At 41.9% G+C, this 16,756-nt stretch overlaps 1 protein-coding gene across 1 annotated transcript in view; it reads right to left on the reverse strand.

Annotated features, from left to right (window-relative positions):
* DENND11 (DENN domain containing 11) overlaps positions 1–16,756 on the reverse strand; it is a 44,591-nt gene that overhangs the window by 22,645 nt on the left and 5,190 nt on the right. The window contains exon 2 of the mRNA XM_068973347.1: positions 974–1,073. Coding sequence (XP_068829448.1) covers positions 974–1,073 — 100 coding nt within the window. The remainder of the gene's footprint in view (positions 1–973; positions 1,074–16,756) is intronic.

Genomic DNA, 16,756 nt, shown 5'->3' on the forward strand with positions numbered 1-16,756 from the left:
CCTCCAGGGGATGGTCCAGACCCAGGGATGGAACCCGCATCTCTTATGTCTCTTGCATTGGCAGGCAGGTTCCCTGCCACCAGGACCACCTGGGAATCCCTTGAGAGGCATCCCAAATAGAAGATGTAACTGTGTCCAGGGCTCTACATGAGAAAGTTCAGCCTGAGAAAAATCTTTTTTAAAATCTCAGGGGGACAATGAGCTCAAGCCATTCAACCTTACAGATGGGACAATCAAGGCTCAAAAAAAAAAAACTGGAACTCACTAAGCGTCGTCCCACTGGAGTCAGGACTTGCTCTCCACGAAGACTGCTGTTCAGCTGCCCTTGACCCCAGATCAACTGCCTGTGACCCTGAGCCTTCTTTCCTGCATAACAGCTGACTTGATGTGTGCCCTCTGTTTTATTAGCATAAACCGGGTTGATCCTCTCCTCACTTCCTGAGTCTCTGATGTTTTTAATAGAACATTTGACCAGAGCTGTCATTTGATTTCCTTCCCCTTTCTCACACTTGTGCCTGTCATGGTTTCAGCCCAATGAGAAGATGAAAGCTACTCCGTCACCCTTAGGTTCTAGTTGCTCCTCACAAGAATCTTAACCACACAGGACTACAAACTGGCCTTACTTAGAGCTGAAATTTCAAGTTTTAGCACATACATGTCTTGAGTTAACCCAAATGGAACCAAAAGTCTACTCCATTATTAAAGCCAAACCTCAAATGAGGATCAATCATTTCTTAGAAAAGGCAAGAACCTCTATGGCAGGAGTTCTTAACGTTTTGGGGTCATGAGAACCTAACAAAAGCTTGGGAGCTTCTTGTTACAAACCTGATATAAAAACACAAACCGGTACATATATTTTCAGGACATTTACACACACTTCCTGAAGATGCCCTGATGACAGCTCTTATTCTCTGGGGAAAGCAGAGGAGGAGCGGAAACGGTGGAGGGCAGACTGGCAATCAGCGCTACTTACATGAAATCAGACTGAATTTTATGGGATCCGCTGGCCATAGACTTGAACTCCACACCTTCAAGGTCAATATCTTGGGGTAAGCACCATTCCACCATGTTTCCTGCGGGGAAGGGAAGATACACGTTTAAAACAGACAAAATAATTTGAAGGGCTTAGTGCAGGGCCGAACCCATATGGCTTCCAAGTAAATGAACTGCTGACTCAGCCACTAAACTGCAGGCTCATCCCTCCACCAGCCACAGGCTGGCAGAGTGCCTGAGTCATCCTGCAGGCCAGGAGATGGGCACTGAAGGCACCTCTGGTCTCTGCCTTTGAATGAACACAGTTCTTCCTAGCGAGGCTGCTGGCTTTGCTTCTGCCATTCTGCCTGGCCACCTCCCAATCTCCTTTCTTTTGTAGCCTCACTTCCAGGTGCATATTTTGACCCTCTACCTCCATTTCCTGGCCTCATACTCTCTCCTTAACCCCTCAGGATCCTGCTTCCATCTTGCTTTTCTATAGCCACTAATGATTTTGACAAACTTCCAAACTCTTTTTTAAATTTATTTTTAAAATATATTTATTTGGCCACGCCAGGTTTTAGTTGCGGCATGCAGGATCTTTAGTTGCAGCATAAGGGATCTAGTTGCCCAGCCCGGGGTAAAACCTGAGCCTCCCTGCACTGGGAGTGCAGAGTCTTATCTGCTGAACCACCAGGAAGTCCCCCAAACTCTTTTCAATTCAAATCTTCATTGGTTTCATTGTGGCATTTGATAATTCCTCAGTAACCTCTCCCATTTTCCCCTTGACTCTCATGATGGAACACTGTCTTGGTTCTTTTCCTTCTTCTCTGGCCAGTATAGCTCTGCTGCCTTCCCTAACTCTCCTCCCTCCTCAAATGAGGCTCTTCTCCAAGGTCCAGACACCAGTTCTTTGCTTCCAGAAGTCAAGGGCTCCTTCACTCATCCCTAATTACTGAGTTTCTACTGAGCCAGACATTGGAGCTATAAGTCAAATAAGACATAGTCCCTGAACTCAAACAGATTAGATTCCAGGGCCAGATAAAGAGATAAACAAGGAGACTGGAACACAGCTCTGGAAGTGTTATGTTAAATTCCATGACAGAGTATAATATGGGATTTTAGAATGTAGCAATGACAAGCCTCCATCAGATTGAGAGAATCAGAGAATTTCACAAAACCAGTGTTTCCTAGAGGCTTGAGAGGACACTACAGAATATTCCCTGCTGTTTTCTTGCATATTCAAATTTTTTCCAAATAAAAATACTAAGATAACTTGTAAAGATTTCACTTTAGAACGAACTGCTCATCAACATGGCAAACCCTAATTTCCCAGGCAACAGAAATACCATTAATAATCCCTGACAACAATACTTTTCAGATAACTGTTTAGGGCATCAGAGGTCCACCTGTATACAACCCACCCTGAACAGGGCGGGCATCACAGGGACTCAGCCTATCCTATATTCACAGTCTGCGGCCCTTTCAAGTAGTTTATTTTCAAGAGAGGAATCATAAACCCCAATGATGAGCTAAAACAAAAAGCATGGGAAAAGGAGTTATGATTTCACACAACAGAAAGTCTAGACCAATGTATTTGTCAGGGTTAAAGACAAGAAAAAGCATGCTGGGGTAAACATGGGGAGAAAGGTAAGGTTTCCAGCGTCAAGGTCCCCCGACATGCCTTAGCGTCCATGTCTACTGTCTCTTTAGTCCAGTGGCTTCCACCCTGTGTCATGCCTCAGGAAACCCAGGAAACTTACAAACGAGCTGAGACCCACTCCAAATCTACAGGATCTACTCCAGATCTATGATCTGTGCCATGTGGCTGCCTCTGATGAGCCTCCTGTGTACAGGGTCCCAACTCTTTTTAAAAATAATATGTATGTATTTATTCGGCTGCACCAGGTCTTAGTTGCAGCATACAGGATCTTCGATCTTTGATCTGGCATGCAGGCCCTCTAGTTGCAGCCTGAGGGATCTAGTCAGGATCGAACCTGAAACCCCTGCATTGGGAGCACAGAGTGTTGGCCACTGGCCCACCAGGGAAGTCTCCAGAGTCCTGCCCTTCATGATGGCAACAGATGTCCAGCTGAGGAGAGGGACAGCCTGCAATGACCCTCTGGCAGACCCTGTCCTCTCACTCATCTGCTTCTTCTAGTATCTGCTACCTTGTTCCGTGCCCCCATGCCGCTCCATACGAGGGTTCAACTCTCCCTAACTTAATTCCCTTCCTTTAATCCAGCATGTCCATGAGCACTCAATGACTTGTTAAAACATTAATGCACCTAAACATTGTGCTGAAGGATAAGTTCAGAAAAGTGCACAGATCGGACCTATGCGGCACAGTGAGTTTTCCCAGCATGACCATACCTGGATGAGCAGAATCCAGACCAAGAAGCAGGACATTATCAGCACAGCAGAAACCCATCCAAGTCGCTAACCCTCTCTCAAGACTATTATCCTGACTTCTAACACCACAAATGAGCTTTGCTGTTCTTGAAATTTACATAAATGCAATCAGCATTTGCATTTAGAGAGCTGACTGGCTCAGATTATGAATTCCTTATTGCAAAATTCAGACTTAAACTGAAGAAAGTAGGGAAAACCACTAGACCACTCAGGTATGACCTAAATCAAATCCCTTATGATTATATAATGGAAGTGAAAAATAGATTTAAGGGACTAGATCTGATAGACAGCATACCTGATGAACTATGGACAGAGGTTCATGACATTGTACAGGAGACAGGGATCAAGACCATCCTCATGGAAAAGAAATGCAAAAAAGCAAAATGGCTGTCTGGGGAGGCCTTACAAATAGCTGTGAAAAGAAGAGAAGCCAAAAGCAAAGGAGAAAAGGAAAGATATTCCCATTTGAACAGCTCCAAAGAATAGCAAGGAGAGATAGGAAAGCCTTCCTCAGTGATCAATGCAAAGAAATAGAGGAAAACAACAGAATGAGAAAGACTAGAGAGATCTTCAGGAAAATTAGAAATACCACGGGAACACTTCATGCAAAGATGGGCTTGATAAAGGACAGAAATGGTATGGACCTAACAGAAGCAGAAGATATTAAGAAGAGGTGCCAAGAATACACAGAAGAACTATACAAAAAAAGATCTTCATGACCCAGATAATCACAATGGTGTGATCACGCACCTAGAGCCAGACATCTTGGAAAGTGAAGTCAAGTGGGCCTTAGAAAGCATCACTACGAACAAAGCTAGTGGAGGTGACGGAATTCCAGTTATTTCAAATCCTAAAAAATGATGCTGTGAAACTGTTGCACCCAATATGCCAGCAAATTTAGAAAACTCAGCAGTGGCCACAGGACTGGAAAAGGTCAGTTTTCATTCCAATCTCAAAGAAAGGCAATGCAAAAGAATGCTCAAACTACCACACAATTGCACTCATCTCACACGCTAGTAAAGTAATGCTCAAAATTCTCCAAGCCAGGCTTCAGCAATACGTGAACCGTGAACTTCCAGATGTTCAAGCTGGTTTTAGGAAAGGCAGAGTAACCAGAGATCAAATTGCCAACAACTGCTGGATCATTGAAAAAGCAAGAGAGTTCCAGAAAAACATCTATTTCTGCTTTCTTGACTATGCCAAAGCCTTTGACTGTGTGGATCACAATAAACTGTGAAAAATTCTTCAAGAGATGGGAATACCAGACCACCTGACCTGCCTCTTGAGAAACCTGTATGCAGGTCAGGAAGCAACAGTTAGAACTGGACATGGAACAACAGACTGGTTCCAAATAGGAAAAGGAGTATGTCAAGGCTGTATATTGTCACCCTGCTTATTTAACTTCTATGCAGAGTATATCATGAGAAATGCTGGGCTGGAAGAAGCACAAGCTGTAATTAAGATTGCTGGGAGAAATATCAATAACCTCAGATATGCAGATGACACCATCCATATGGCAGAAAGTGAAGAGGAACTAAAAAGCCTCTTGATGAAAGTGAAAGAGGAGAGCGAAAAAGTTGGCCTAAAGCTCAACATTCAGAAAACGAAGATCATGGCATCTGGTCCCATCACTTCATGGCAAATAGATGGGGAAACAGTGTCAGACTTTATTTTGGGGGGCTCCAGAATCACTGCAGATGGTGATTGAAGCCATGAAATTAAAAGACGCTTACTCCTTGGAAGGAAAGTTATGACCAACCTAGATAGCATATTCAAAAGCAGAGACATTACTTTGCCAACAAAGGCCTGTCTAGTCAAGGCTATGGATTTTCCAGTGGTCATGTATGGATGTGAAAGTTGGACTGTGAAGAAAGCTGAGCGCTGAAGAATTGATGCTTTTGAACTGTGGTGTTGGAGAAGACTCTTGAGAGTCCCTTTGACTGCAAGGAGATCCAACCAGTCCATCCTAAAGGAGACCAGTCCTGGATGTTCATTGGAAGGACTGATTCTGAGGCTGAAACTCCAATAGTTTGGCCACCTCATGCAAAGAGTTGACTCCTTGGAAAAGACCCTGATGCTGGGAGGTATTGGGGGCAGGAGGAGAAGGGGACAACAGAGGATAAGATGGCTGGATGACATCACTGACTTGATGCACATGAGTTTGGGTGAACTCCGGGAGTTGGTGATGGACAGGGAGGCCTGGCATGCTGCGAGTCATGGTGTTGCAAAGAGTCAGACACAACTGAGCAACTGAACTGAACTGAATCATCATTTGTATTCGTGTCTTTTTTTTTTGCTCCATATTTTTTGCAAGATTCATCCATGGCGATGCATATAGCAATTATTTGTTCATTTATTATTTCCGTCCTATGCTAGTGACACAACTTATGTATCTACTTAACTGTGGACGCACACTTAGCTTATTTCTTATTTGAAGCCATTAGAAACAGCACTGGTGTAAACAATTCCATACTTTTCATCTGGTGTCTCCATATGCAGTAGCTTTGTAACGCATGACCCAGCTGGGCTAATACACATTTCTCAGAATTCCCTTCTTTGTACGTTTCCAGTTGAGACTGGGAAGGGGAAGTGAAGCGGTAGCCATATTATGTTTGTGTGGGAAGGTCAGTGAGGGAGCTTCAGGTAAGCTGATACCTGTTGTGCTTATCTTGTAGGCTCATCACACTTTGGTGGGGGCCGGGGGCATGAGGTCTGCTGCTTATGGATCCACTTTCCCTAGATCCTCTTTCAGCTTCTGATTCACACCCCAGGTGTGCGCTTAGTTCCACAGTGAAGGGCATCGGCATCACCAGGTCAGGACACCACGTCATTAGAACTGGAGGCAATGACAGACTGACTTGTCATCTCACCCACTCTCGTGAGTTCCAGCTTATTCTCCTTTTAAAATTTCTTCTAACTGCATTACTCAAGAGACCTCAATCAGATATAAAGACAGCAGCCTTATGCAGACTATCTACCCAGCTCCCACAAATGCACAAGATCAAGTCTCTGCAGTAAATCCCTGTATTCATCTCCAGTGGTTCTCTTTCTTTACCTAAACCTTGATTTTGACTGACACAACGTGCACACCTTTCTGCTGACAAAATCCCTGGGAGTGGAAGTCTTGTAAAAATGTTTGCATTGCTGCAAACTAAGAAACAACTTCAATAATTCCCAAAGCAGTGTTTCCCAAAGCTTAGGACTTCAGCAATATATATATATATATATATATATATATATTAAGGGATTTTTCAGGTTAAACAAAAACAGACACATTCTTTTACTGCAGAAATTCTCAGAGCCTTTAATGTTATTCTGCATTATGAATATCTATGAGATCAATACTATGCTTAAAGTTCCAAAATTATTCTGATAAACCTATTTTTAAGTAGCATCTTAAGGGTTCAATCTTATAGAAGGCTTTTTTTTTTTTAAAGAAATACTAGTACATAAGGGGCTGCAAGTTGACCCTTAGTACATATCACTCTACCTTTCTTATAGGGGATAGAACTTATTCTTAGCACGGCATGAGGTGAGGTGAGGTGAGGTGAAGTCGCTCAGTCGTGTCCGACTCTTTGCGACCCCATGGACTGTAACCCTACTACGCTTCTCCGTCCATGGGATTCTCCAGGCAAGAATACTGGAGTAGGTTGCCATTTCCTTCTCCAGGGGATCTTCCCGACCCAGGGATCAAACCCGGGTCTCCCGCTTTGGAGGCAGACGCTTTAATCTCTGAGCCAGCAGGGAAGCCCTTTAGCATGGCATATGGTCTTCCAAATGATGACTATGTTTCTCTGTACCTTCTTGTAAATAGGTATGGCTACACAAGTAAATTCTGGCTAATGGGATCTGGACAGAAATTAGGTGAGTCTTTCTAAAGCATGCCTTAAAAGGAAGGCATACGCTGCCCCCTTCTTCCATCCTACTGCCTGGCATGTGGATGTAGAGATAAGCCATTTCGCATCACTCAGGTGAGGGCATCTGCCCACATATCATGGAAGGGAGGTCAGAACGACAGCGAGCGTGAGTCTAGGTCCCTGGATGACCTCATGGAGCTGAGCCGGCACTCCAGCCCTGGACTGCCGATCTCCTGTTAAGTGAAAGCTGAACTTTTTTATTGATTAAGTCTCTGTTAATTTGGGTCTCTGGTATCCATCTTTCCTGGTGGCTCGGTGGTAAAGAATCCGCCTGCCAATGCAGGAGACCTGGGTTCGATCCCTGGGTTGGGAGATCCCCTGGAGAAGGAAATGGCAACCCACTCCAGTATTCTTGCCTGGGAAATCCCATGAACAGAGAAACCTGGCGGGCTACAGTCCATGGGGTCGCAAAAAGTCAGACATGAATGAGCCACTGAGCACGTACACTTCTGGTATTCATGGCCAAACATATATCTTAATATACATTAATACATATATTAATACAGCTTAATACAGCTGATCTGAGGAATAAAGCCTCCAGTTCCTCAGCTCAGTTCTCAAAGCTTCGTTCTTATTCTTCTGTGCCTGGGCAACCCTCGTTGCACAGAAATTGAAAGAATCAGATGAAGGGAATGACACTCTGTTATTTGCATCCTTCTCTGCTAGATGGATGCAAGCCCCTCTCAGTTGGGAAGGAAGGTCCATCACGGTCAGGCCGAATCACAGAATGGAGTGTGGACTCCTGGACACCACTCTGGGAACAGTTCTTTATCCCACAGAAAGAACATTTCTGCTGACATACTCCTTGAATGAAAGGAAAGTAGATAAATCTACTATGGCCCTCATCCCAGCCTAATACAATCACTGTCTTAGATGTCTGTCTCCCCAGGAGACTGGACTTCTTAAAGGCAGGAACTCTGCTTGTTTATCTTTATATCCCAACAGAGCACAGTGGACAGGATGAACATTAAAACAAAAACAAAAACCCAGCTTTACTGAGGACAAGCGTGATTTTAAAAAGCTAGTAGTAATGATAGTGGGGTTTTTTAGTTTTTTTTTTTTTTTTTAATGTGGGACTGTTTTTAAAGTTTTTATTGAATATGTTACAATATTGTTTCTGTTTTATGTTTTGGTCTTTTGGCTGCAAAGCATGGGTGGTCTTAGCTCCCCGACCAGAGATGGAATCTGTGCCCCCTGTACTGGAAGGTGAAGTCTCATTCAATGAATCACGAGGGAAGTCCTAGATATTGTAGCTAGGTAGAAAAACGTCCTTTTTCTCAGGACGTTTATACTGAAAGGAGTGAAGTCATGTCGGCATTTAGTTTCAAATGGTTGAGGGAAAGTTTATATCTGCATTTAATAAGTTCTGATACAATGCTTCCTGAATTTGTGTCAGTTGATATATATCGAGAATAATGTGCACACAGGGAATTTCACATTTGCTAATGCTAATAGATTCAATGTGATCTCAATGAAAACCCCAGTAAGCTATTTGTGGATATTGACAAGTTAATTCTAAAGTTTACATGGAAAGGCACAAGGCTAAAATTAGCCAGCACGATACTGAAGAGAACCAACACTACCTGATTCTAACTAAGACTGACTATAAAGCTACTGGAATCCAGACAGTGTGGCATTGCCACAGATGGATCAATGGAACAGAATAGACAGCCCCAAAATATACCCACATGAATACAATCAACTGATCTTTGCCCAAGGAGCTAAGGTCATAAAATGGGAAAAAAGACAGTCTTTTCAACAAGTGGTGTTAGAACAACTGAACATCCATATGCAAAAAAACGAATCCAGACACAGACCTTACACTTTACACAACAAGTAACTCAATATGAATAGTATGCTTAAATATAAAATGCAAAATTATAAAACTTGTAGAATATAGGAGAAAATCTAGGTGACTTTGGGTTTAGCAATATTTTTAGATACAACATCAAAAGCATCATCCACGAAAAAAAATGTGTTAGTTGTACTTCATTAAAATTAAAAACTTCTCATCTGTGAACGATGCTATTAAGAGAATAAAAAGACAAACTCATGATGGGGCAAAATATCTGCAAAAACATACCTGATAAAGGCTTAAGTCCAAATATACAAAGAACTCCTAAAACTCAACAATAAGAAAACAACTCAATTTTAAAAATGGACAAAATATCTAAATAGACATCTCACCAAAGAAGATATGTAGATGGCCAACACATACATGAAAACCTGCTCAGTATCGCGTCATCAAGGAACTGCCAATTAAAATAATGAGATTGTATTACACACTACTCAGGTATTCTCACCTGGAGAATCCCCATGGACAGAGGAGCCTGACAGGGGTCCATGGGGTCGCAAAGAGTTGGACAGGACTGAGTGACTAAGCACACACAGAATGGTCAAAATCCAAAACGCTAAAACACCAAATACTGACAAGGATGTGCATCAACAGGAAACCTTGTCCACTGCTGGTGGGAGTGCAAAATGGTACAGCCACTTAGAATGACAGTTTGACAGTTTAGTTTACAAAATCAAATATATGCGTACCACACAATCCAGCATCCTTTGTATTTATCCAACGAGTTGAAAACTTATGTCCACACAAAAGCCTGTACACTGATGTTTACAACAGCTTTACTTACAATTGCCTACAACTGGAAGCAACCAAAATGTCCTTCAAAAAGGTGAATGGATTAAAAAAACTGAAGGATATCCATATAAAACACACTGTGCTGGGCTTAGTCACTCAGTCGTGTCCAACTCTTTGTGACCCCATGAACCTTAGCCCACCAGGCTCCTCTGTCCTTGGGGATTCTCCAGGCAAGAATACTGGAGTAGGTTGCTGTGCCCTCTTCCAGGGGTTCTTCCCAACCCAGGAATCAAACCCAGATCTCCTGCATTGCAGGCGGATTCTTAACCATCTGAGTCAACAAAACACCATTCAACAACAAAAGGAAATGAGCCACCAAGCCACACAAAGGCATGGAGGGAACTTCTTAAAAGCATATTGCTAAGTGAAAGAAGCCAGTCCAAAAAAGATATATTCTGTATAATCCTGACTATATGACATTTTGGAAAGGAAAATCTACAGACAGTAAAAAAAGATCTGGGGATAATCAAGGATAAATAATCAGAGCACAGAGGAGTTTTAGGGCAGTAAAATTATTCTGCATGATACTGTCATGGTAGATAACCTAACACTGTGCATTTTTCAAAACCCAGAGAAAGTACAACACAAAGAATGAACCCTAATGAAACTATGAACTTCAGTTAATAATAATGTATGAATATTGGTTCAACAATTGTAGCAAATATGCCACACTAATGCAAGATGTCAATAACAGGCAATGTAGGTGGGTGGGTAAGGGAAGAAGGTATATGATATGGAAACTCTGTATTTGCTGCTTAATTGTCCTATAAACCTAAAACTGTTAAAAATAAAATGTATTAATTAAAAAAGCTAATAAATGAACTAACCTAGGTTAATTATCCTGGGGGTAGAAACGATGTTGTGGTTTAGGCAGGGTAATGGCCTTTTTCTTAGGAGATTTATACTTAAGTATTTAGAAATGAAATGCCATGATGCCTGCAAGTTAATTTCAAACAGTTCAGAAAAAAAGTATGTCTATACATCCTCAGTTCTGCTATAATGCTGGCGGAATTTGTTCCAAAGCAACCGACATATTAACAGTTTGATCACAGAGAATTTCATGTGTGCTGATACATGATTTTGATCTCAAGGATTACAATGTGCGTACAGAAAACTGCACCCAGCTGCAGAAATATACAAGATGAATCCCAACACAGTACTCAAACCCCTGCCTGCTACCTCGGTTCACCAAGTGTGTCCTGAGCTGCATTTATCTCCTCTAGTGCTACGACTTTCCACCCAGTTTCACAAAGCCCTTTTCCACTGCTTCATAGTAACTCACAAGCCCCACCCTTCCCACAACCACCTTCGTAAGCAAACCACAGGTCTTTTTCTTTTTAAGTAGAGTGCCATATTTAAAGTAGTGATGTATTTCTTAACTATTTAATATACGTACAGTCGTCCTACCACTTTTTATTATGTTCCTAACTTTCAAGTGTTACTCAAGAGGTTTTTAAATGTTGTGCCCCTCACCCCATCTTCCCCAGAAACGCTATGGTTTTTACTGCAGGATTTGCTTAGCACAGTGGTTTTTAGAAATGCATATTTCACATCATGGTAGAACTGACTTTACAAGGATAAAGCAAATACAGCAAAATGTCAACAAATGGGGAGTGAAGGATCTACCTAAGTGAGGGATTTACAGCTTTTTAAAATTTCCTAAGGTGTAAAACAATTCAACATACGAGAGGGAGATAAGATGACCGAGTAGAAGGACTTGAGCTTACCTCCTCTCACAAAAACACCAAAATCACAACTCCCTGCTGAACGACTATCAACAAAAAAAGACTGGAACCTATCAAAAAAAATACTCTACATCCAAAGACAAAAAAAAAAAAAAAGTCACAATGAGATGTTTTTCCAAGGACAAACCAGGAAGAAATAGCCAATATGAACAGACTAATCACAAGTACTGAAACTGAAACTGTCATTTAAAAACCCAACAACAAAAGTCCAAGGCGTGCTGACTTCACAGGTGAATTCTATCAAACATTTAGAGATGAGTTAACACCTATCCTTATGAAACTCTTCCAAAAAAATTGAGGAAGGAACACTCCCAAACTCATTCTATTAGGCCACCATCACCCTGATACCCAAACCAGACAAAATCAACACACACAAAAGAAAATTACAGGCCAACATCACTGATGAATACAAATGCAAAAACCCTCAACAAAATACTAGCAAGCCAAATCCAACAATACATTAAAAAGATCATACACCAGGATCAAGTGGGATTTATGCCAAGGATGCAAGGATTTTTCAATATCCACAAAACAATTAGTGTGATACACCATATTAACAAACTTAAGAATAAAAACCATATGATTATCTCAATAGATGCAGAAAAAGCTCTTGACAAAATTCAACACCAGTTTATGATAAAAATAAAAACAAAAAAAAACAACAAACACTCTCCAGAAAGTAGACACAGAGGGAACCTACCTCAACATGCTGCTGCTGCTGCTAAGTCGCTTCAGTCATGTCCGACTCTGTGTGACCCCAGAGACGGCAGCCCACCAGGCTCCCTCGTCCCTGGGATTCTCCAGGCAAGAACACTGGAGTGGGTTGCCATTGCCTTCTCCAATGCATGAAAGTGAAAAGTGAAAGTGAAGTCAGTCGAGTCCAACTCCTAGCGACCCCATGGACTGCAGCCTACCAGGCTCCTCTGTCCATGGGATTTGCCAGGCAAGAGTGCTGGACTGGGGTACCATTGCCTTCTCCACCTCAACATAATAAAGGCCATATATGACAAACCCACAGCTAACATCATACTCAGTGGTGAAAACATGAAAGCATTTCCTCTAAGATCAGGAACAAGAATGGATGTCTACTCCTGCCACTTTAATTCAACAGCTTTGCAAGTCCTAGCCATGGCAAACAGAAAAAAAAAAAAAAAAAAGGAATCCAAACTGGAAAAGAAGTTAAACTGTCTCTGTTTTCAAATGACATGATACCATACATAGAAGATGCTAAAGATGCTAGTAATACCAGAAAACTACTAGAGTTCATCAATGAATTCAGTAAGGCTACAAGATACAAAATTAATACAGAAATCTCTTGCATTTCTATATACTAACAACAAAAGATCAGAAAGAGAAATTAAGGAAACAATTCCACTTACAATTGCATCAAAAAATAAAATACCTAGGAATAAACCTACCTAAGGAGGCAAAAGATCTGTACTCTAGAAAACTATAAGACGCTAATAAAAGAAACTGAAGATAACACAAACAGCTGCAAAGATATACCATGTTCTTGGATTGGAAGAATCAGCACTATCAGGATGCTTACACAATCCAAGGCAATCTACAGATTCAATATAATCCCTATCAAATTATCAATGGCATTCTTCAACAAACTAGAACAAACTTTTTTTTTTTTTTTAATTTTTATGAAAATACAGAAGGCCCTGAATAGCCAAAGCAATCCTGAGAAAGAAAAATGGGGCTGGCTCCTTGACTTTAAACTACAAAGCTACACTAATCCAAACAGTATGGTACTGGCACAAAAGTAGAAATATAGATCAATAGAACGGGAAGCCCAGAAATAAACCCACACACCTATGGTCAATTAATCTAGGACAAAGAAGGCAAGAATGTACAATGCAGAAAAAAGTCTCTTCAATAAGTGGTGCTGGGAAAACTGGACAGCTACATGTAAAACACAGCTACATGTAAATCAGAACATTCTCTAACACGAAACACAAAAATAAGCTCAAAATTGATTGAAGACCTACAGGTAAGGCCAGATACTATAAAACTCTTAGAGGAAAACATAGGCAGAACGCTCTTTGACATAAATCAAGTAATATCTTTTTGGATCCACCTCTGAGAGTAACGAAAATAAAAACAAAAATAAACAAATGGAACCTAAGTAAACCTAAAAAGCTTTTACACAGCAAAGGAATCATAAGCAAAATGAAAAGAGAACCCATACAATGGGAGAAAATATTTGCAAAGTGACTGACAAGGAATTAATCTCCAAAATGTACAAACAGCTCATGCAACTCAATATTAAAGAACAAACAGCCCAATCAAGAAGTGAGTGCTCAGTTGCTCAGTCGGGTCCGACTCTTTGATACCGTGAACTGTAGCCTGCAGACTCCTCTGTCCATGGAATTTTCCAGGCAAGAACTGTAGAGTGGGTTTCCATTTCCTTCTCCAAAGAAGTGGGTGGAAAATCTAACTATGCATGTCTCCAAAGAAGACCTACAGATGGCCAAAAGGCACACAAAAAGATGCTCACATCACTAGAGAAACGCGTATCAAAACTACAGTGAGGCACCACCTCACGTCAGTCAAAACAGCCAACATCAAAAAGTCTACAAATCAATGCTGGAGAGGGTGTGGAGAAAAGGGAACCCACCTATATTGCTGGCAGGAAGGTAAACTGGCACACCCATTATGGACAACAGTATGGAGGTTCCTTAAAAAAATCCCTACCATATGATCCCGCAATCCCAGTTCTGGGCATGTATCTGGAGAAAACTATAATTTGAAAAGATACATGCACCCCAGCGTTCACTGTAGCCCTATTTGCAATAGCCAAGACAACCTAAATGTCCAATGACAGATGAATGGCTAAAGGTGTGGTACATATCAATACATACAACGAAATATCAGTCATCAGTTCAGTTGCTCAGTCGTGTCCGACTCTTTGCGACCCCATGAATCGCAGCACGCCAGGCCTCCCTGTCCATCACCAACTCCCGGAGTTCACTCAGACTCATGTCCGTCGAGTCAGTGATGCCATCCAGATTGGGCACCTACTGATCTGGGGAGTTCCTCTTTCAATATCCTATCATTTTGCCTTTTCGTAGTGTTCATGGGGTTCTCAAGGCAAGAATACTGAAGTGGTTTGCCATTCCCTTCTCCAGTGGACCACACTGTGTCAGACCTCTCCACCATGCCCGCCCGACTTGGGTGGCCCCACAGGGCATGGCTCAGTTTCATTGAGTTGGACAAGGCTGTGGATAAAAAAGAATGAAATAAATCCACTTGCTGCAACATGAAAGGACCTGGAGATTATCACACCAAGTGAATTAAGTCAGAGAAAGACAAATACCATATATTTATATGTGGAATCTAACATGAAAGAAACGAACTTATTTACAAAGCAGAGACAGACTCACAGGCTTTGAAAACAAATTTATGGTACCAAAGGGGAAAGGTGGGGAGGAGAGATAAATTAGGAGTTAGGTATTAACATATACACACTACTACGTATAAAACAATCAACAAGGACCTACTGTATAGCACAGGGAACTCAATATTCTATAATAACCTATATGAGGAAAGAATCTGAAAAAGAATGGATATATGTATATGCATTAACAGAAGCACTTTGCTGTACATCTGAAACTAACAATACTGCAAATCAACTATACCCCAGGATAAAAGAAAAATAAAAAAAATATATCCTATGAATTAAGGAACATAACTGAAATAGCAGAGATGAGAAAAACCATAAGGTAAGCATAAAGGACTTTGCAAAAGCAAAAAATAATTGAGACAATGTGTTATATTTAGGAGGATGAAGCAGCATGATGGCTAAAGGTCATTCTTTAACAGAAAGAAAACATGATGCTCAAAAATTAGAAGCCCATTTATATAAGAAAATTGTACAGGCTTAAAGGAAAGTGATTTTGCAAAAATAACAATCCTTGTGGTGAGCCATATAGGGCCAGACAAACCTCACACAGAATGCTACCTACCCCAGGCTCAGCCCTCACATGCAAAGCCATTCGGTTTTCCAAATCTCCTCACCACACTTCAGGAACCCAGCCAGGGAGCTGAGGCCTGGCAGGATTGAACAGGAGGGCTGATCCCAGGGGTTAGCAATTAAAGAGAGGGGGCAATCAACATGGACAGGTGCCTTATTTCCCAGCTTGCTCTCCTTCCATCTCCAAGTCCCCCCTTGCCTTGGGCCTATCACAGGTACCCACGGTCCCTGCCTAGCCTCCAGCTGCTAAGACAACTTATGTGGAGGGATGGATATGACAGCGCGAAGAACAGACGTGGCAATCTGCTTTGTGTGCCTTCAGCCAGTCATTCAGTAGATATTGGTGGAACATAACTTGGCAGCCTGGAGCCAGACGCTGGGCTGGGGCACAGGAACTTGCAGCAACAGATTACTGAGTTGGAACCTGTCTTATCTCCTACTCACAGGGCTGCCTCTACCTTCTCTTTCGCTCAAAATGTGGAATGACCACCCCTCGCCCCAGCATATTTGGACTTCATTAACCACCATTTCTCCAGAGAAAAGAAAACATCAGCTGCCACTGTTGCTGCCTGTGAGAAAGCTGATCTCAGAAAACCAAAAGTGGAGAAAGCAATGGTCTTGAACCAAAACAATCTCTTTCTAATGGGAAATATGTGTCTTTCCTTCCTCCTTTTCTCCCTCCTTGCTGGGTGGTTCCCAACCAACAATTTCCTCCTGAGGTCTTGATTTCATAATCAGCGACTGATGCAAAGGTCCTGTTACCGCTCCTTTGACCTCCAGTGGGGAGCTCTGTACCAGTTCTCCCCTCTCAGAAGAAATGTGCCTTGATTTTCAGCCTTTCCTTCAGCTTCTGCCCATCAGCATACACACAGGCCCTCATTCCAGTCAGAGGTACAAAGGAATCCTGTCTCACGAAAAAAGGCAAGAGTCCAGGAGTACTCGTGGTCCCCACTTCTGCAGTAGGCCTCCAACCCTAAATGGAAGAAACCTCAGAAGCTTGCAGGGTTCAGATTCTAACACCAGGAATGTCAACAGCCCATATCATTCGACTGGGTCTTACATAGCTTTGTCGTAACATCACCTA

The sequence above is a fragment of the Capricornis sumatraensis genome, chromosome 5 (assembly GCF_032405125.1).
Source record: "Capricornis sumatraensis isolate serow.1 chromosome 5, serow.2, whole genome shotgun sequence".
Classification (NCBI taxonomy): Eukaryota; Metazoa; Chordata; class Mammalia; order Artiodactyla; family Bovidae; genus Capricornis; species Capricornis sumatraensis.